The 20,640-nt window shown below is 47.7% G+C and overlaps 1 protein-coding gene across 2 annotated transcripts in view; it reads left to right on the forward strand.

The window, feature by feature from the left end:
- LOC147115102 (uncharacterized) overlaps nucleotides 1-20,640 on the forward strand; it is a 280,011-nt gene that overhangs the window by 62,387 nt on the left and 196,984 nt on the right. For both annotated transcript variants that reach the window (XM_085993392.1, XM_085993393.1), the window contains exon 4: nucleotides 8,433-8,509. In XM_085993392.1, the coding sequence (XP_085849518.1) occupies nucleotides 8,433-8,509 (77 nt within the window). The remainder of the gene's footprint in view (nucleotides 1-8,432; nucleotides 8,510-20,640) is intronic.

Consider the following 20,640-nt stretch of genomic DNA (forward strand, 5'->3'; position numbering starts at 1 on the left):
ACAGATGTAATAGAGTCATAGTCATAGAGTTATACAGCACAGAAAGAGGCCCTTCGGCCCATCGTGTCTGCGCCGTCCATCAAGCCCTGTCCCATCTAATCCCATTTTCCAGCATTTGGTCCATAGCCTTGTATGCAATGGCATTTCAAGTGCTCATCCAAATGCTTCTTGAATGTTGTGAGGGTTCCTGCCTCTACCAGCCTTTCAGGCAGTGAGTTCCAGACTCCAACCACCCTCTGGGTGAAAAAGTTCCTCCTCAAATCCCCTCTAAACCTCCTGCCCCTTACCTTGAATCTATGCCCCCTTGTTATTGACCCCCCTACTAAGGGGAAAAGTTCCTCTTTATCTACCCTATCTATGCCCCTCATCATTTTGTACACCTCAATCAGGTCCCCCCTCAGCCTTCTTTGCTCCAAGGAAAACAACCCCAGCCTGTTTAGTCTTTCTTCATAGCTGAGGCGCTCCATCCCAGGTAACATCCTGGTGAATCTTCTCTGCACCCTCTCCAAAGCAATCACATCCTTCCTATAGTGTGGTGACCAGAACTGCACACAGTACTCCAGCTGTGGCCTTACCAGCGTTTTGTACAGCTCCATCATAACCTCCCTGCTCTTATATTCTATGCCTTGGCTAATGAAGGCATATGAAGGCATAATGAAGGATACTTATCCCATATGCCTTTTTAACCACCTTATCTATCTGTTCCGCTGCCTTCAGGGATCTATGTACATGTACACCAAGGTCCCTCTGACCCTCTACTTCCTAGGGTCCTACCACTCATTGTGTATTCCCTTGCCTTATTTGTCCGTCCAAAATGCATCACCTCGCACTTTTCAGGGTTAAATTCCATTTGCCACTTTTCCGCCCATCTGACCAACCCGTTTATATCGTCCTGTAGCCTGAGGCTTTCCTCCTCGCAATTTACCACCCCACCAATTTTCGTGTCATCTGCGAACTTACTGATCATACCTTTTACATTCTCATCCAAATCATTGTAGATCACAAACAGCAAGGGACCCAGCACCGATCCCTGAGGTACCCCACTGGACACAGGCTTCCAGTCACAAAAGCAACCTTCGACCATCACCCTCTGCCTCCTGCCACTCAGCCAGTTTAGGATCCAACGTGCCAAGGCGCCCTGGATCCCATGGGCTCTTACCTTCTTGACCAGTCTCCTATGCGGGACTTTGTCAAAAGCCTTACTGAAGTCCATGTATACCACATCCACCGCATTTCCCTCATCCACACACCTAGCCACCCCCTCGAAAAATTCAATCAGATTGGTCAGACATGATTTACCCTTGACAAAGCCATGCTGACTATCCCCGATTAATCCTTGCCTCTCCAAGTGGAGACTAATTTTGTCCCTCAGAATTTTTTCCAATAATTTCCCTACCACAGATGTTAGGCTCACTGGCCTGTAATACCCCGGTTTATCCCTGCTACCCTTCTTGAATAATGGTACTACGTTAGCTGTTCTGCAGTCCTCTGGTACATCCCCTGTGGCCAGAGAGGTTCTGAAAATTTGTGTCAGAGCTCGCCAGTGTTATTTCATGGCCCCTCCTCGCTCTCCTAATTTCTTTTTTAAGTATGCCCCTGCACTTTTTATACTCCTCTAGGGCTTCCTCTGTCTTTAGTCTTTTGTAACTGCCAAAAGCCCCCCTTTTTTTCCTAATGCATTTTTGTATATCCCTTGTCATCCAAGGTTCCCTTTGCTTGTTGGTGCCACCCTTGACCTTTACGGGAACATGTTGGCGTTGTACTCTCTCTATTTCCCTTCTGAAAGTCTCCCACTGCTTTGCTGTGGATTTTCCTATAAGTAGCTGCTCCCAGTCCACTTTGGCCAGATCCTGCCTTATCATATTAAAATCGGCCTTCCCCCAATTTAGAACCCTTATTTCCGGGCCGTCTTTGTCTTTTTCCATGACCACCTTAAATCTCACCGAATTATGGTCACTGTCGCCAAAATGCTCTCCTACTGACACTTCCACCACTTGCCCGGCTACATTCCCTAGAATTAGGTCCAGTACCGCCCCCTCTCTTGTCGGACTTTCTACATGTTGGCTCAAAAAGCTCTCCTGGATGCACTTTAAGAATTCTGCACCCTCTAAGCCTTTCACACTCTGACTATCCCAATTAATATTGGGGAAGTTGAAATCCCCCACTATTATTACCCTATTATTTTCGCACTTCTCTGAGATTTGCCTACATATCTGTTCCTCTATCTCCCCCTGACTGTTTGGGGGCCTATAGTACACTCCCAGCAAAGTGCTTGCCCCCTTTTTGTTTTTAAGTTCTACCCATATGGCCTCATTAGAGGAACCCGCTAATATATCATCCCTCCTTACAGCAGTAATTGATTCCTTAATTAATATTGCAACACCCCCTCCCCTTTTACACCCCCCTCTGTCTCGCCTGAAGATTCTATACCCCGGAATATTGAGCTGCCAGTCCTGACCCTCCCTCAACCATGTCTCCGTGATAGCAACAATATCGTACTCCCATGTGTTCAACAACAACTTCTGTTCATCCACCTTATTTGCAAGACTCCTTGCATTAAAATAAATGCCTTCCAGCCTTGCCATATTCCCTTTTGCCTTCACATATTTGCTCTGCCTTCCCAGCTGACTTGTTTTTTCCTCCGTATTTGGCTGTAAATCACCCCCTACTATAGCTCCACTCTGTATCCCATCCCCCTGCCAAGTTAGTTTAAACCCCCCCCAACAGTGCTAGCAAACCTCCCCGCAAGGATATTGGTCCCCCTCTGGTTCAGGTGTAAACCGTCTGACTTGTACAAGTCCCACCTTTCCCAGAAGCAGACCCAGTGATCCAGGAAACTAAAGCCCTCCCTCCTGCACCATCCCTTTAGCCACGCATTCATCTGTTCTATCTTCCTATTCCTATACTCACTGGCACGTGGCACCGGGAGTAATCCTGAGATTACAACCTTTGAGGTCCTGCTCTTTAATCTTCTACCTAGCTCCCTAAATTCTTGCTGCAGGACCTCACCCCTCTTTTTACCTATGTCGTTGGTACCAATGTGGACCACGACCTCTGGCTGTTCGCCCTCCCCCTCCAGAATGCCCTGCAGCCGCTCAGTGACATCCTTGACCCTGGCACCAGGGAGGCAACAAACCATCCTGGATTCACGTCTATGGCCACAGAAATGCCTATCTGTTCCCCTTACTATAGAATCCCCTACCACTATTGCTCTCCCACTCTCTTTCCTCCCTTCCTGGGCAGCAGGAGCACCCCCAGTGCCAGGAAGTTGGCTGCTGCTGCCTTCCCCTGGAAAGTCATCCCCCCCAACAGTATCCAAAGCGGTATACCAGGTTGAAAGGGGGATGGCCACAGGGGTCCCCTGCACTACCTGCCTGCTTCTATTGTTCCGCCTGGTGGTCACCCATTTCCCTTCTACCTGTGCAGCCCTACCCTGCGGTGTGACCAACTCACTGTACGAGTAATTCGTGACCCTTTCAGCATCGTGAATGCTCCACAACCCATCCACCCACAGCTCCAGCGCCCCAAGACGGCCCGTTAGTAGCTGCAGCTGGATGCATTTCTGGCACACGTGTTGGTCAGGGACACTGGCAGCATCCCTGAATTCCCACATAGAGCAAGAGGAGCATATCACGGGGCTGGGCTCTCCTGGCATGACCTACCCCTTTAATCAATTTAAATTAAATTAATTCAATCCCACCAGTAAAGTAAGCCTTACCTGGTCTCTGGAGCCCTTTGTAGGCCCGCTCTACCGCTGAAGCACCCGCCGAAGCTCTGAGGCCTTGCCACACCTAACTCCCTGACTCACCCAATTCTCAGCACTCTGTTGAAACCGCACTCAGTGCAAAATCGCACTTCAAAGCCTGTTTTTATAGGCCCTGAAACAAAGACTTGCTGTCGGCTTGAACAAGGGAGAATCAGGCTGAATATAAAAAGTACAGAGGAGAAGTGACAAAGGAAATAAGAGGGGCAAAGGGACAGGACGAAAATAGATTGGCGGCTAACATAAAAAGGAATTCAAAGGTCTTCTGAAGGCATTTTAACAGTAAAAGGGTTGTCAGAGGAGCGGTGGGGCTGATTAGGGACCAAAATGGAGAACTATTGGTGGAGGCAGAAGGCATGGCTGAGGTACTAAATGAGTACTTTGCATCGGTGTTTACCAAGGAAGAGAACTTTACCAAAGCTGTGGAAATGCGGAGGTTGCTGGGATACTGGATGAGGTAAAAATAAATGAAGAGGAGGTACTAGACAGGCTGGCGGTAATTAAAGTGGATAAGTCACCCGGTCCAGATGGGATACATCATCGGTTACTGAGGGAAGTAAGGGTAGAAATTGCGGAGGTGCTGACCACAATCTTCCAATCCTCCTTCGATACAGGGCTGGTGCCAGAGGACTGGAGGATTGCAAATGTTACACCCTTGTTTTAAAAAGGGGAGAAGGATAAACCTAGCAATTACAGGCCAGTTGGTGGTGGGGAAGCTTTTAGAAACAATAATCCAGGAGAAAATTAACAGCTACTTGGACAAGTATGGACTAATAAAGGAGAGCCAGCATGGATTTGTTAAGGGCAAGTCGTGTTTGACGAACTTGATTGAGTTTTTTGATGAGGTAACAGAGAGGGTGGATGAGGGCAGTGCAGTTGATGTTGTGTATATGGACTTTCAAAAGACGTTTGATAAAGTACCACATATTAATTAGGCTTGTTAGTAAAATTGAAACCCATGGGATAAAAGGGGCAGACCACTGCTGTTTTTGATATACATTAATGACTTTGACTTGGGGGTACAGGGCACAATTTCAAAATATGCAAATGACACAAAACTTGGAAGTATATTAAACAGTGAGGAAGATAGTAATAGACTTCAAGAGGACGTAGACAGGCTGGTGGAATGGGCGGACACATGGCAGATGAAATTCAGTGCAGAAAAATGTGAGGTGATACATTTTGGTACGAAGAATGAGGAAAGACCATACACACTAAATGGTACAACTTTAAAGGTGATGCAAGAGCAGACAGACCTGTGGGTGTTTGTGCACAAATCTTTGAAGGTGGCAGGACAGGTTAAAAAAACATGGACAGGAAACTTTGTTATATCTGGCACCGACGGGACCGAGCTGTTGCCGATCTATCAAAACTGCCGGACATACAAAGTTAATGTTGAAGCATACGGAAGTTTTCATCTCCGTATCTGACAACAAACACTTGCTTAGCAACAGCTTGTAAACAGTCGGCCCGTACCTTGGAAGCATCTCTGTAGCTTAGCAACAGCTTCAGAGAGACTTTCCAGAGCCCGACTGTTGAAAACAAAGCCACGAGAAGGAAATAAAACCTAACAAAACGGCTCCTGATTTCTGCCGGTAGATTGAGGTTTCCGGACATACAACCTCCGGATAAACGAAAGTTTCCTGTAATTCTAGAGATGTGGGATTACAGTTACAGGAAACTCTCTGGTATCCGGCACCAATGGGACCGGGATGGTGCCGATTGATTAAAAATTCCGGATGACGGAGAGGGTTATCTACCGAGGCTATTTTTAACAAACAGAGTCGGACTCCTGTTATTGAGGTGTTCGGACTTCTGACAGTGCCAAGAAGCCGAGTAGTGGCAGTTTGGAGAACTATCCCCACTGACTGACTCGGCCACTACGGGAGACTCGGACTTGGCAACATTTCCGGTTATTGAGGTGTTTTTGGAGTATGAATTTTGCCAGTTAATAGAGAATTCCGGATATTTAGGTGCCGTTTAAACGAGAGCTTCCTGTACGTGGATAGACTGCAGAAGCTGGTGCTGCTGTCCTTAGAGTAGAGAAGGCTAAGAGGAGATTTGGTAGAGGTGTTTAAAATCATAAATGGTTTAGATCACTAGCAGAAGGGTGATAACGAGAGGAGACATACTTAAGCTGATTGGAAAAAGGACCAGAGAAGACGTGAGGAAAAACTTTTTCACGCAACAAGTGGTTAGGATTTGGAATGCGCTGCCTGATAGGGTGGTGGATACAGATTCAATAGTAGCCTTTAGAAGGGAATTGGATAAATACTTGAAGGAGAAAAAATTGCAGGGATATGGGGAAAGAGCAGTGGAGTGGGACTGACTGGATTGCTCTTCGAAAGAGCCGGCACGGATTGATGGGCTGAATGGCCTCCTTCTGTGCTGTACTAGTCTATGATTCTATGTCATAGGTCTATATTTAGGGTGTTGTTGAGTTTTTTCAAGCTTTTGCCCAGCTTTTGCTAGTTTTCCAAGTTCACATTATTGGAAGGGGCACATTGGAGTGAATAGAGCTTTCGGGTGCTTCATACTGCTAGAATTGCAGACTAAGTTTGGAATTGGGGCCGAATCTTAGTCAGGAGGAAAGTGGTCGGGAAAGTAGTTTCACACCACTTGGGATTGACATTATATGGAGTCGTTTGACATCAGTGCAGGTTGTTAAAGAGATCACGGGTCCCTTGGGTCTGAGCACACATTTGGTGTACTTTGCCAGGTATTAATTTAAATGCTTTGAGAGTGAGCAGACTGCCGCCCGAATCTATAAACATTTAAATTGTACCTATTGGGAGCACGTCCCTGTAACTAAGAGAATTGGAGTTCCAGCCAGACAAGTTAAACAGGGATAACAACAGAAAATGCTGAAAACACTCAGCAGGTCAGGCAGCATCGAGGAGAGAGAAACAGAGTCAACGTTTCGGGTCGAGGACCCTTCGTCAGAACTGGAAAAGGTTAGAAAAGAGAGATTTTTAAGCAGGGGCAGGGAGGAGGGGATGAAAGAACAAAGGGAAGGTCTGTGACAGGAAGGCAGGAGAGATTGACTGACAAAAGGGATGATGGTACAAGGCAAAAGGAGAGGTAATGGGACAAGTTAAGAAACAAAAGAAGACTCTAGATGAGGTGTGAATGATGATGGCAGCATCATTTACAGCTAACGTGAGAAAACGAGAAAAAATAAATAAATACAGGGGCCGAGGTGATAGTCTGAAATTGTTGAACTCGATGTTAAGTCCAGGAGGCTGTAAAGTGCCTAATTGAAAGATGAGGTGCTGTTCCTCGAGCTTACGTTGAGCTTCGTTGGAACAGTGTAAGAGGCCGAGGTCCGATAGGTCAGAGTGGGAGTGGAGCGGAGAATTAAAATGAATGAATTAATTAAAGAATTAAAGACCCCGGAAGTTCGGGGTCACGCTTGCGGATTGAACGGAGGTGTTCCGCAAAGCGGTCACCCAATCTGCGTTTGGTCTCCCCAATGTAGAGGAGACCGCATCGTGAGCAGCGAATACAGTATACTAGATTGCGAGAAGTACAAGTAAATCGCTGTTTCACCTGGAAGGAGTGTTTGGGGCCCTGGACGGTGGAAGGGAGGAGGTAAAAGGGCAGGTGTTGCATCTCCTGCGCTTGCATGGGAAGATGCCGGGCGAAGGGGAGGGAGTGTTGGGGGTGATTGAGGAGTGGACCAGGGTGTCGCGGAGGGAGCGGTCCCTTCGGAATGCCGAAAGTGAGGGGGGGGGGTGCGGGAGGGGAAGATGTGTTTGGTGGTGGGATCACGCTGGAGATGGCGGAAATGGCGCAGGATGATCCGTTGAATGTGGAGGCTGGTGGGGTGAAAGGTGATGACAAGGGGAACCCTATTGTAGTTCTGGGAGGGAGGGGAAGGGGTGAGAGCAGAAGTGCAGGAAATGGAACCTTGGGTTGAGGGCCGTGTCAACCACGGTAAAGGGGAATCCTCGGTTGAGGAAAAAGGAAGACATACCAGAAGCACTAGTATGGAAGGTGGTATCGTCAGAACAGATGCGGCGGAGACGGAGAAACTGGGAGAATGGAATAGAGTCCTTGCAGGAAGCAGGTTGGGAGGAAGTGTAGTCCAGGTAGCTGTGGGAGTTAGTGGGCTTTTGGTGGATGTTAGTCGATAGAAATGGAGACAGAGAAGTCGAGGACGGGAAGGGAAAAGTCGGAGATGGAACATGTGAAGGTGAAGGAAAGTGAATGAAACAGGGTACTGTCGGGATGGATCCACTTGGAAAGTGGTAGCTGCAGTTTAAATGCACCATTACTGGACATACGGCCATGCTTTATCAAGTCAGGGGTGCTTGAAACTGATTCTAGGTACCTACTAGATGCTCAAAAGTGCAACGTATTGTTTTCCCAGTGCTGTCATCCCTTACCTGAATGAGCATTAATAATTTAACCACCCTCCCTGTCGTGTGCTCTCATCCCTTACCTTTGATCAACTTCCCTTCAAAAAAAAATGCTGGTAACCTTAAATAAAAACATAAGTACTCAAAATACACAGCAGATCTATTAACATTTGAAAGTGAAAAGAGAGCTAATGATGAAAATTTCAAGTGTGTACTCTTCATCAGAACTCAAACATTTGGTCATGTTGGATAAAAATGAGTTTGAGCTCTAAGCTTTAATCTAATTTCTGTATCTTCCGTCTGCCTAGTGATATTTGATGCGCCCACTGGTATGTCTTCAGATGTGTGGCTCTTGATTCAGAAGGATGTGTCCCAATTAACACAGGTAAGTGATTGTGAGCCCTAACATTGTATGAGTTGGATACTGGTGGCTGCTGCCTCTGAGCATTACAGAATTCCTTTGCATATATGAGTGGCCTTTAAATGAAGCTCACTAAACATTTATGAAGAACTATGTAGCAAGCTGTTACTTCTAAACATTTTTAGATTTAGAATTGCACAAAACAATAGCTACAAGAAAGGGGAAATAAGAGCTAAATTATGAATATGGGATAATTTTAAGCAAGTCAACATCACACCATATACAGCAAAATAGCAATATTACTGTAAAAACTGAATTACAAGTGCATAATAAAGTCAACCAACAGTAACATAGCAAGATTGAATAAGCTAAAACAAGGGATGAGGAGAAAGACCAAGATTAAGCAGAAGAGGCTCATTCAGGCCAATTTTAATGGTCGTTGGGACAGGGAGAGTAAGTCATGGAGTGTACACCAGGAAAGGTCTTGGGCATGCTTTCAGGTGCTGAAGGATAAGCCAACAATAGAGAACTATGGAAAACTTTAACTGATGATGAACTGCCTGAGAGACCATTTAAACTTACTGATGTGGAACTGCCTGAGAGACCATGTCAGAGAGTATGCAGTTTAAAACCTAACTATCTGTTAAATATCATAGAATAATACAACACAGAAGGAAGCCATTCAGTCCATCGAGCCTGCGCCAGATTTTTCGAAGAGTAATCCAGTTAGTCCCACTCCCCCGCTCTTTCCCAATATCCCTTCAGTTTTTTGTCTTTCAATTATTTATCAAACTCCCTTTTGAAGGCTACAATTGATGTTGTATCCATCACCCTATCAGGCAGTGCATTTGAAATCCGTTGCGTGAAAAAGTTTTCCTCATGTCAACTCTTAAATCTGTGCTCTCTCGTTATCGACCCTTCAAGCATTATAAACAGTTTCCCTTTATGTACTCTATGAACCTTTCATGATTTTAAACACCTCTATTAAATCTCCTCTTAGCCTTCTCTGCTCTAAGGAGAACAAACCCCAGCCTCTCCAGTCTATCCATGTAACTGTAATCCCTCATCCCTGGAACCATTCTAGTACACGAAAGACTCGATTTACCGGCACCTAAATAACCGGAAATCTCTGTTAACCGGCAAAATTCAGGAGTAGGTTCAGGTAAGTTTTACTTCATATTAGTGGCCGTTCCTGGATCTGTGGCTGTGTAATCGGGGTTCCTGCACCTGTTGCTAAACAACAGGGAAGCCTGGATCTGTTGCTGTGTACGGGGCTCTCGTACCTTTTACTATACCTCTCTGTAATCCGGACTTTTTGATGAACCGGCACCACGCCGGTCCCGTCGGTGCCGGATAAAAAAGAGTTTCCTGTAAATCTCTTCTGTACCCTCTCCAAAGCCTTCACGTCCTTCCTAAAGTGTGGTGCCCAGAATTGGCCACAATACTCCAGCTGGGGCTGAATTAGTGTTTTATATAACTTTAGCATAACTTCCTGGCTTTTCTACTCCATGGGCTCGATTTTAATAGCCCCGAGGAGGCGGGTTGGCAAAGAAAATCGGGAAAAAAAATGGCTTCAGACACCCAACCCGCCTCCATCCCGTCCCCACCTGATTTTCGTGAGTATCTGTTCAGCCGCTCCCAAACTGACCTGACTGGATCTGGTGGGACAGGTAGTTAAGGCAGTTAGTAGCCTGTTAACTGCCTTGATAATCCTATTTTGACAGAGGTTTCCCATTTTCCTGCCTTTGGCTTCTGTTTCCCGTCTTGTCAGAAATAGGTCAGCTGCAAGGAGATGAGTTTCTCGAGGAAATGGTTTGTAGTCATTGGTGCAGCACTTTAAAAGCGCTCCTGTAACATGGCTAACATTCAAATACAACAACCCTGTTGTTGGAGGTTTGGGATAAGATTTTGCAAATCTACTGACCTTGACTGTTCAAGCTGACAGTTGTCTGCAGTGTGACCTGATAGGAATAATTTCAGGCCATTTCTAGCGTGCACTTGCAAGCTTCTTACCTCAAATGAAATCTATAGCTACGGGATGGGAAACATTTACATCCTCTCATCCTGGTCGTTGGATTCGGAGGAAGAGCAGCCACGGCAGCACCACAACCAGGCACAACAGCATCACCAGCACCAGGAGCGCCAACCTCCTCCTCACCCACCTGATGATGCACAGGGCAGAGGGCCTCTGCAGGGCTGCACCTTGCTGCAAGAGATACCCCCCAACACAGGCAGAGGATCATCTTCCTCAGCATGACTGAGCAGCAGTGCCAAAGGAAGCTGAGACTTTAGAGAGACATAGGGCTGGATTTTCATTCAGGTGCAGGTTGGTGTTGTGTAATCCGCATTTCGTGTTAACCACACAAATCTAAATCTATGTGGGAGATTGATGCTATTTTAACTAAATTGCCCAATTGAGTTCCAGCGTGTGGGAAGCCATGGCAAATGAGTTTCTCCAGTCTGAAAGTTGCCTCCGATGACGTCACCATTGCTGCTGCATTTAAGGTCTGCAAGAAGCCTTGCTTCTTCTGCAGACTGCCAACCTTTTGGCATTTGCTGATACACTGAGCTGGAAGCAGAATGGCCAGAAAAAGACTGAGGTCTGCACCCCATTTCGACGACGTTGCCCTGCAGGCTTTAGTGGAGGGAGCAAGAGCTCACAAGGAGGTGCTCTTCCCTTCATCAGGGAGGAAGAAGCCTCCCCAGCACACACAGGCTGCGTGGCTGTAAGTGGCAGAGGAGGTCAACTCCTTATCGGCCACCCGCAGAACCTGGATACAGTGCAGGAAGCGATTTCATGACCTTCAGCGCACTGGAAAAGTGAGTATGAATTTCGCATCACCCTTTTCTCACCAGCACTCAGCTTTAGCAATCCCTTCCTCCACATCCCACTTGACACTGACATCCTTGCACCCTTACCCATTCCCTCTCTCTCTCTGGTCACATTCACCTAACTATTCGACTATGCAGCCCTCACACTCCCTATCACTCTGATGCTATGAAAACAACTGACAACACACAGGGAGGGTCCTTGATCTTGCCACCTCACTCCATCTTTGTCTCCTTCTAAGCATCTATGCTATGCAATCTCTATACTCACTCCTTCATTCTCACTCAACCTCCACTTGTTTCCCTCATTGCAGGAAAAGAGCTCACAATAAAAGAGAACGAGCCAGGAAAGGAGGAGGGCCACTATCAGTAGCCCACCTCACCCCCTGGGAGGAAGCGGTCCTGGAGATTGTAGGAGTGGAGGACGACGCGCATGTGGGGGACGGACAGATGGGTGTATCACACCAAGCTGGTGACAGAATAGTTTTCCATCTCTCTCATTGACATTGCATGAGTCGCTGATAATGCTTCGGAAGCTCTAACAGATGGACTAATGATCATCTGCAATGTGCATGTAACCTTGGCATCACATCTCTGAGTCTTCCCTTTACTCCCCCACAGGACCATCGCAAGCACCTGTCCCCACTAGCCAGGAGGAACAGGCTGAGCCTTCAGACTCCTCCGAGAAAGCTGCAACCTCTGAGGGCGCAGCGTCAGCAGAATTCAGCGCACCCAGCACCAGCGCAGACACTCACACCTCGGTGGGACCCTTGGGACATAGAATAGTGTTGTCACCTGGTGTATTACAGCTCACAAGTGAGCATCAGCAGATTGTGGAGACAGGGACAGCAGTGGAGAGTCCTAGTCAGAGGGCTCGGCTGCATGTCGACCCTCTGCCTCTGGGTCCATCCACAGTATCAGCGGTGATGGCACTCCAGGAAAAGATGCAGGAGTCCCTGGCAGGTTTTGACTCCAGGGTCGCTGCGAGTGTTGAGTGAATGGAGGAGTCCATAGTGAACATGAGCAGAGCCTTTGTGGAGTCATTAGCGCATGAACACATCACCACGGAAAGGATGGCAACCTCCGTGGAAAGGATGGCTACATTAGACGAGAGGATGGCTATGGCCATGGAGGAGCTAAGTCGCCAGAGTGTTGAAAACATGGTGACTGTTCAGAATAGACTGACATCTCTGGAGGAGCGATGGTCAGCTATTGAACAGAGAAACCAGACCTTCATGGAAGTCCTTCTGAGTAGGACTGCCAGTGCAGCTACGGGTCCCCATGGCCCCCCTGATGTGCAGCAAGGTGCTCTGAAGCCACTTGCAAGCGCTGAGGGGGACCTGACCCATGAGAGGGAAGTTGGTGGCAGACATCAAGGAAGTGGGGGCTCCTCTCCAAGCGCTCACACTTCCATGCCACTGCAGAGCCCTCGGTCAGAGCCCCACCCAAGTCCACACCCAACTGAGATCGGCGTCTCAACACCCGCACAGACGCAGGAGCAGCAGACTGTTGACGAGCCCTCACAGGTTCGCCACCCCAGAGGACGCCCGCCAAAGGTGTCGAGACAGGAGTAGCAAGAAACTGAGCAAGGGGCCTCCACATCTGCTGAAGCCATAGGGGAAGATACTGCACAAATAGTCACAAGGGTAGTCACTTGGGTGAAATTTGATGTTTTATGTGTGAAAGCCATCATATGAATCATGTACATAAAAAATCTGATGGCTACTGCTGTAGTTGTGGCGTGTGTCATTTCGCGAATGGGACTTCCACATTGAGGACTTAGTATGGTGGTCAGATTGCTAGGAATCAGCTGGTTCGTGGCCATTGTCGATTCTCAGATAAGAAGATGCGAGGCATAGAAACATAGCAAAAGTGCTTGATTGGCTAGGCTAAGCAAATCTGGCCAAGATGAGTGCGTCCCTTGCATCCTGGGCAGCTATGTTCTCGCGTAATGCTGCCGCTGGTTGATGGGCCTCTGCAGGATGTTCGTTTTTGCTCTCCTCCTCCTCCTCATCTGAGGAGCATATGTGAGGAGCCACTTGGTCTTCAGGAATCTGCATGCCACGACGCTGTGCCATGTTGTGAAGTGCACAGCAAACCACGACGATTCTGGAGTCCCTGGCTGCTGAGTACTGCAGGGCTCCACCAGATCTATCCAGGCATCTGAAGCGCATCTTCAGCAAACCGATGGTTTGCTCTGGTGGACATGTGGCTGGAGTTGTAGCTCTCCTCTGCTTCGTTGGATGGGCTCTTCAACAGCGTCATTAGCCACGTCCTCAGGGGATAGCCCTTGTCTCCAAGTAGCCATCCATTAAGTTGGTCTGGCGGACTGAATAGCGGAGGCATATTAGACTGGCGCAGTATGAAGGAGTCATGGCAACTGCCAGGGTACTTGGCACAAACATGCAAAATTTCCTTCTTGTGGTGTCACACCAGCTGAATGTTAAGGATAATGACAAAAATACCTGGATTGTGATGGGGTGCCTTAAGGGCCACATGTGTGCCATCAACGATGCCCTGCACCCTTGGAAAGCCTGCCAGATGAGCTAATCCAACCGCACGATCCTTGGTGAAATGGATGTGATTGTGCGCGAGGGCAAAGAGGGCATCGGTTACCTGCGTGATGCAAGTGTGTGCGACCGCCTGGGAGATGCCGTTGATGTCTGCTGCTGATCCCTGGAATGAGCCTGAGGCAAAAAAGTTGAGTACGGTGGTGACTTTGACGGCCACTGGTAAGGGTTGTCCACCTGGTCCTCTGGCCTGCAGGTCTTGTTGCAGCATTGCGCAGATGTCACCCACTACCTCTCGCGAAAGTCGGAGCTGCCTTTGGCACTGCTGCTCAGTCATGTTGAGGTAGCTGACCCTGTGTCTGTAGACCCTGTTTGGGGGGTATCTCCTGCGCCGACGGGCTTCCATGCGCTGGCCCCTCCTGGTCTGTGCTTCTTCAGGTGGGTGAGCAGCAGCTTGGCGCGCCTGTTGTTGCTGCTGCTGCTGCTGTTGGGGCTGCTGCTGCTGTTGTTGCTGTTGCTGCTGTTGGGGCTGCTGTTGTTGGGGCGGCTGCTGTTGTTGGGGCGGCTGCTGTTGTTGGGGCGGCTGCTGCCGTTGGGGCTGCTGCTGCTGTTGTTGGGGCTGCTGCTGCTGTTGTTGGGGCTGCTGCTGCTGCTGTTGGGGCTGCTGCTGCTGTTGTTGGGGCTGCTGCTGCTGTTGTTGGGGCTGCTGCTGCTGTTGGGGCTGCTGCTGCTGTTGTTGGGGCTGCTGCTGCTGCTGTTGGGGCTGCTGCTGCTGTTGGGGCTGCTGCTGCTGTTGGGGCTGCTGCTGCTGTTGTTGGGGCTGTTGCTGCTGTTGGGGCTGCTGCTGTTGCTGCTGCTGCTGTTGCTGCTGTTGTTGCTGCTGTTGTTGCTGTTGGGGCTGCTGCTGTTGCTGCTGCTGTTGGGGCTGCTGTTGTTGCTGCTGCTGCTGTTGCTGCTGTTGCTGTTGCTGTTGGGGCTGCTGCTGTTGTGGCTGCTGTTGCTGTTGTTGCTGCTGCTGTTGGGGCTGCTGTTGCTGCTGCTGTTGGGGCTGCTGCTGTTGTTGTTGTTGGGCTGCTGTTGTTGCTGCTGTTGTTCAGCCTCATCTAATATCCAGAAGGGAAGGAAATAAATGGCTCCCATGCTTCTGGTAGATGCCTCAGTTGAGGAAGCGCTCAATGAAGGTGGCGAGAGGGGTTTCCCAGGAGGTCACACTGGAGATGGGTGGCAGGCTCCAAACTTCCACAGCTGTGGTTATGCCTTCTAAAAGTTCCCCCAGACCTGAGACTAGAAAGTCCTGCCACCTGCAAATGATGGCTGATGAAATCTCCTCTTTAATGGTTGACCTGCAGCTGATGGTCAGCAATCCAATAGTGCTTCCGCCAGGTTTCACCATAGTGTTTCAGAACAGGCGTGTTTCATGTGGGAAAAGGGTTAAAATCGCAATGTCCATTCAAAATGGCATTATAGAGGCAATTTAGTGCTTGTTAAGGGCCTTAATGGCTTATCCCGCCTCTTGGAGACGGGACCATCAGACACGAATTTTTGAAAATTGCGTGGAGGCGGGGTCGGGCCCGCCCGCCAGTTTTTGCAATTTTAACCACCCGCACGCCTCCACAGCCCAAAGAAAATCTTGCCCATAGTTGCTGAAATCTGCGCAATGCTGCACCAACACCTGGAGCGTGTGGACACTCCTTACCAGTGGCTGTCAAAGTCACCACCGCACTCAACTTCTTTGCTTCGGGCTCCCTCCAGGGATCAGCTGCAGACATCAGCGGCATCTCCCAGTCGGCCGCGCACACCTACAGTACGCAGGTCACCGATGCCCTCTTTGCAAAGGCCCACAATCATATCCACTTCTCCACGGATGGCCCAAGTGTGACGCCGCGTGCGGTTGGCTTTGCCAATATGGCGGGCTTGCCAGTAGTGCAGGGCGTTATAGACTGCACACATGTAGCCATTGGGACCCCCTATCACAACCCATCTGTATTTGTCAACTGCAAGGGATTCCAGTCCCTGAACATCCAGCTGGTGTGTAACCACAGGAAGATCATCATGCATGTTTGCGCCAAGTCCCCTGGCAGTTGCCATGACTCCTTCATCCTGCGCCAGTTTACTGTGCCTCAGCTCTTCCATCCGCCAATCCGGATGGCTTCTTGGTGACCAGGGCTATCCCCTGAAAAAGTGGTTTATGACACCGATGAGGAGGCCATCAAACGCTGCTGAGGAGCGGTACAATGTGAGTCACATATCCACCAGAAGCATCGTCGAGCAAACCATCGGCTTGCTCAAAATGCACTTCTGATGCCTAGCCAGATCTAGAGGAGCCTTGCAGTATGCACCAGCCAGTGTGTCCAGAATTATCGTGGTCTGCTGTGCCCTGCACAACATCGCACAGCAGCGTGGCTTAGTACTGCCACATGAACAAGTGGCTCAGCGCACAGCCTACTCGGAGGAAGAGGATGAGGAGGAGGATGGGGAGTGACACCTTGCGGGTCGGGATGTGGCCAATCCAGCAGCAGGCGAACACATTGCTGGCCGTCAGGCAAGAGATGCACTCATCCATGCCAGATTCGCGTAAGCTTACGCTTCAAACACAGGTGGCTGGCACATGGAGATGAATATAAGTCTGACATCCTCAAAACCCCAGGCATTATCTGTCTACTAAAGCGCTCAGTGTCACCACCAACATTCTACATGGCATTCGCCCTGAGCCCTCACTCTTGAACTTCCATTCCCCAGAACACAGAGGCCACACTTTAGGTGATCTCAGCAGATCATTAAATCTTTTTCCACACTGAACCCATGTGCATCTGCACACAGACCTCGAACTCACCTCCTCCGCAATTTGCAGCCAAGCTGCCTTGGTTTGCTGAGGAGGCCTCCTCCTTCCGTTTCCAGGGAAGATGAGCTCCTGACATCCTCTAACTCCCTCCACAATAGCATGGAGGGAGCCCTCATTGAACCTGGCTGCAGCCTTAGTTTTTGGGGCTGCCATTCCTGCAGCAGTCAGCACCTTTTAAGAGAAAAAAGCATTAATTTTACTAAGCCAATGATTGGAACACATCTGGCATATTTTTTCATTTCTTAGTCACATACTACATTGATAGATAAAAAAATCATAAATGTCTTTCTGGAATAATATGACCAGCAATTTCATTCAATTATTTGTGTTCACCCCAGCCGCTGTCAATTCCCCTTTCTAGATAAACAGCACCAAGCCATTCCAGTTACTTTTTTTGCAAAGGGGACATGGCCCCTTTAAATTTTTACTCCAAAAACACATCATCAGACGCGAGAAACTGACATGCACCAAGCAATTGCCTAGAGGGATCCACACGTCGGCCGTAACGAGACCAATCAAGCAAAAATCAGAACTGCGGGCTGGCAGCATCCGGGAGCGGGTCTGAAAGCTGCCGAGCAGTGGGCCCGCCCTCAACCCGCCTCCTCTATCAAAATCGAACACTTTGCCTTTCTTTATAAAGCCCAGGATCCTATATGCTTTATTATCTGCTCTGTTAACCTGTCCTGCCACCTTCAATGATTTGTGCACAAGCAGCCCCAGGTCTCTCTGTTCTTGAACCCACTTTAAAATTGTACCATTTAGTGTGTGTGGCCTCTCCTCATGCTTCCTACTAAAACGGATCCCCTCACTATTCTGTGTGGAATTTCATCCGCCATGTGTCTGCCCATTCCAGCAGCCTGTCTATGTCCTCTTGAAGTCTATTACTATCTTCCTCACTGTTTACTACACTTCCAAGTTTCGTGTCATTTGCATTATTTCGAAATTGTGCCCTGTAGCCCCAAGTCCAAGTCATTAATGTATATCAAAAATAGCAGTGGTCCTAATACTGAACCTTGGGGAACTGCACTGTATACCTCCTCCAGTCCGAAAAACAGCCATTCACCACAATTCTCTGTTTTCTATCCCTTAGCCAATTTTGTATCCATGCTGCTACTGATCCTTTTATCCCATGGGCTTCAATTTTGCTAACAATCCTAGTATGTGGTACTTTATCAAACGTCTTTTGAAAGTCCATATACACAACATCAACCGCACTGCCCTCATCTACCCTCTCTGTTACCTCATCAAAAAACTCAATCAAGTTAATCAAACACGACTTGCTCTTAAAAAATCCGTGCTGGCCCTCCTTTATTAGTCCATGCTTGTCCACGTGGTTGTTAATTTTCTCCCGGATTATTGTTTCTAAAAGCTTCCCCACCACCAATGTTAAATTGACTGGCCTGTAATTGCCAGGATTATCCTTCTCTCCCTTTTTGAACAAGGGTGAGCCATTTGCAATCCTCCAGTCCTCTGGCACCACCCCTGTATCTAAGGAGGATTGAAAGGTTGTGGCCAGCACCTCCGCAATTTCTACCCTTACTTCCCTCAACAACTGATGATGTATCCCATCTGGACCGGGTAACTTATCCACTTTAATTACCGCCAGCCTTTGTAGTACATACTCTTTATCTATTTTTATCTCATCCAGTATCTCAGCAACCTCCTTGTTTACCATAGCTTTGGCAAAGTTCTCTTCCTTGATCAACACCGATGCAAAGTACTCATTTAGTTCCTCAGCCATGCCTTCTGCCTCCACCAATAGTTCTCCATTTTAGTCCCTAATCAGCCCCACTGCTCCTCTGACAACCTGTTACTGTTAATATGCCTTTAGAAGACCTTCGGATTCCCTTTTATGTTAGCCGCCAATCTATTTTCGTAGTTTCTCTTTGCCCCTCTTATTTCCAATTTCACCTCTCTCTACTTTTTATATTCAGCCTGATTCTCCCTTGTATTAACAAGCTGACATACGCGCTCTTTTTTCTGCTTCATCCTACTCTCTAACTCCTTTGCCATCCAGGGAGCTCTGACTTTCTCCCTTGCAAGAATATACCTCAATTGCACCCGAACCATCACCTCTTTAAAGGCTGCCCATTGCTCCATTACATTTCTGCCTGCCAGTCTTTGACTCCAATTTACCCGGGCCAGATAGCTCCTCAATTCACTGAAATTAGCCCTCCTCCAGTTAAGTATTTTTATTCTGGATTGCTCCTAGCCCTTCTCCATAGCTAACCTAAGCTTTACGATACTATGATCACTATTCCTAAGATGCTTCCAGACTCTGAAAATCTCCACTTGACTCACTTCATTCCCCAGGACTAGATCCAGCAATGCCTCCTTCCTCGTTGGGCAGGAAACGTACTGATCAAGAAAATTCTCCTGAACACACTTCAGAAATTCCTCCTCTTCTCTGCCCTTAACACAATCACTGCTCCATTCAATATTGAGGTCGTTAAAGTCTTCCATTATCACTACTCTATAGTTCTTGCACCTCTCGTAATTTCTTTGCAACTCTGCTCCTCCATCTCCTTCCCACTATTTGGTGGCCTATAACATACATCAAGTAGTGTAACAGCTCCTTCATGAGAGAGAAGAAAGAAAAAACAGAAATGATTGAAATTTGAAATAGATGTAGAAAATGTTTGAAATGCATAGTAGATCAGTCAGCATCTGACCGAGACTAGGTAGTTTAACATTTTGGATATAACCCTTTAACAGAACTTTTCTTACAAAAAGTGTAACACACAAGTCTGGACTGGTTTTTCTTGCAGTCTCCTATTATTTCAACATTTCCTCATTTTAATGCATATTCTGAATAATGTAAGTGGCGGAACGATGTTACCCGGCTATTTAAAGAATTGGGAAAGCTTTGCTTCCACCAGGGCTCCTTCTATCCTGTTGGATTGTTGTGACAGAAGCCTGACTGGAGAAGGAGAGAAGGTTAAAGATCACAAAAGTTGGAAAGTGTGATCCGTTAAGGTTTTTTTGTCTAGATTTTGATTTCTTTCTGCTATTCTTCAGTTAAATTTTAATTCACAAGATCGCATATCTAGAACCTGACCGTCTTCTCATTATAGTAGCTGTTTGTTAAATAAGTCTTTGTCCTGGCTTCACCCCTCCTGTTTATCAACAATTTGTTCACCCTCTGCATAAAGAAATACCTCCTGGTATCTGCCCTAAACGTGCCCTTTGCACCCTACACCTCTACTCTCTTGTCCTGCTATCTTGGTTTTCTAAAAGCATTGTTCCGGATGTATTTCCTCTTTTTTTAGGTATCCTACATACTTTCACAAGGTCCAATCTGAGACATTTTGTTTCATAGTTGATGAGCCCTAGCACATCAAATTGTTCCTTGTAGCTCCTTTGTCCAACACAGAGGATTTAATTGATTCCTCTTCTTTGCACTGCCTTTAGGGCCTGACTTGCCACCTTACATTGCAGCAGTCCGAACTTCCCGCAGTACTCCAGGTATCACCTTACAGGAGCACTGTACAGCTTCAGCATCACCTCTGGGAATTTGAACTCCTATTTTTGTAATATGGCAGTCTGCTATTTGCTTTATTTTTTGCGGACTGACGCTGTTTGGACATGGTGTGTCCATCAACTAACGGAATAAGTCTCTTTCAGCCTTCTCCTTGGCAAGTTCCAATGCACCCAGTGGAATACTTGTGCCTTCTAGTTTTACTTCCAGTATATGCAGTACCTTGCTGTAATGAAATCTGTTTGTCTTGGTCCTGTATTCGTTTTGCACTCATGTATATTACCCTCCCCCACTGTGTATAGTTTCACTTCCTCTTTCCTGACTAACCTGGGAGGTTCCAGGTCTTGGCTCTTGGCTCCGCCCCTGACTTCTCTTACATAAAGATCCCAGGATCTGTATAACTCATTCCTGTGAACCAGTCGGCGTGTTGAGATGTTAGCTTTGATCTTAGTGATTAAAAGCCAACTTGTTTAAGTCTATAACTTCTAGTTTTGTG

Source organism: Somniosus microcephalus, chromosome 7, assembly GCF_052327205.1.
Source record: "Somniosus microcephalus isolate GS21.2 chromosome 7, FLI_Smic_1.0, whole genome shotgun sequence".
Classification (NCBI taxonomy): Eukaryota; Metazoa; Chordata; class Chondrichthyes; order Squaliformes; family Somniosidae; genus Somniosus; species Somniosus microcephalus.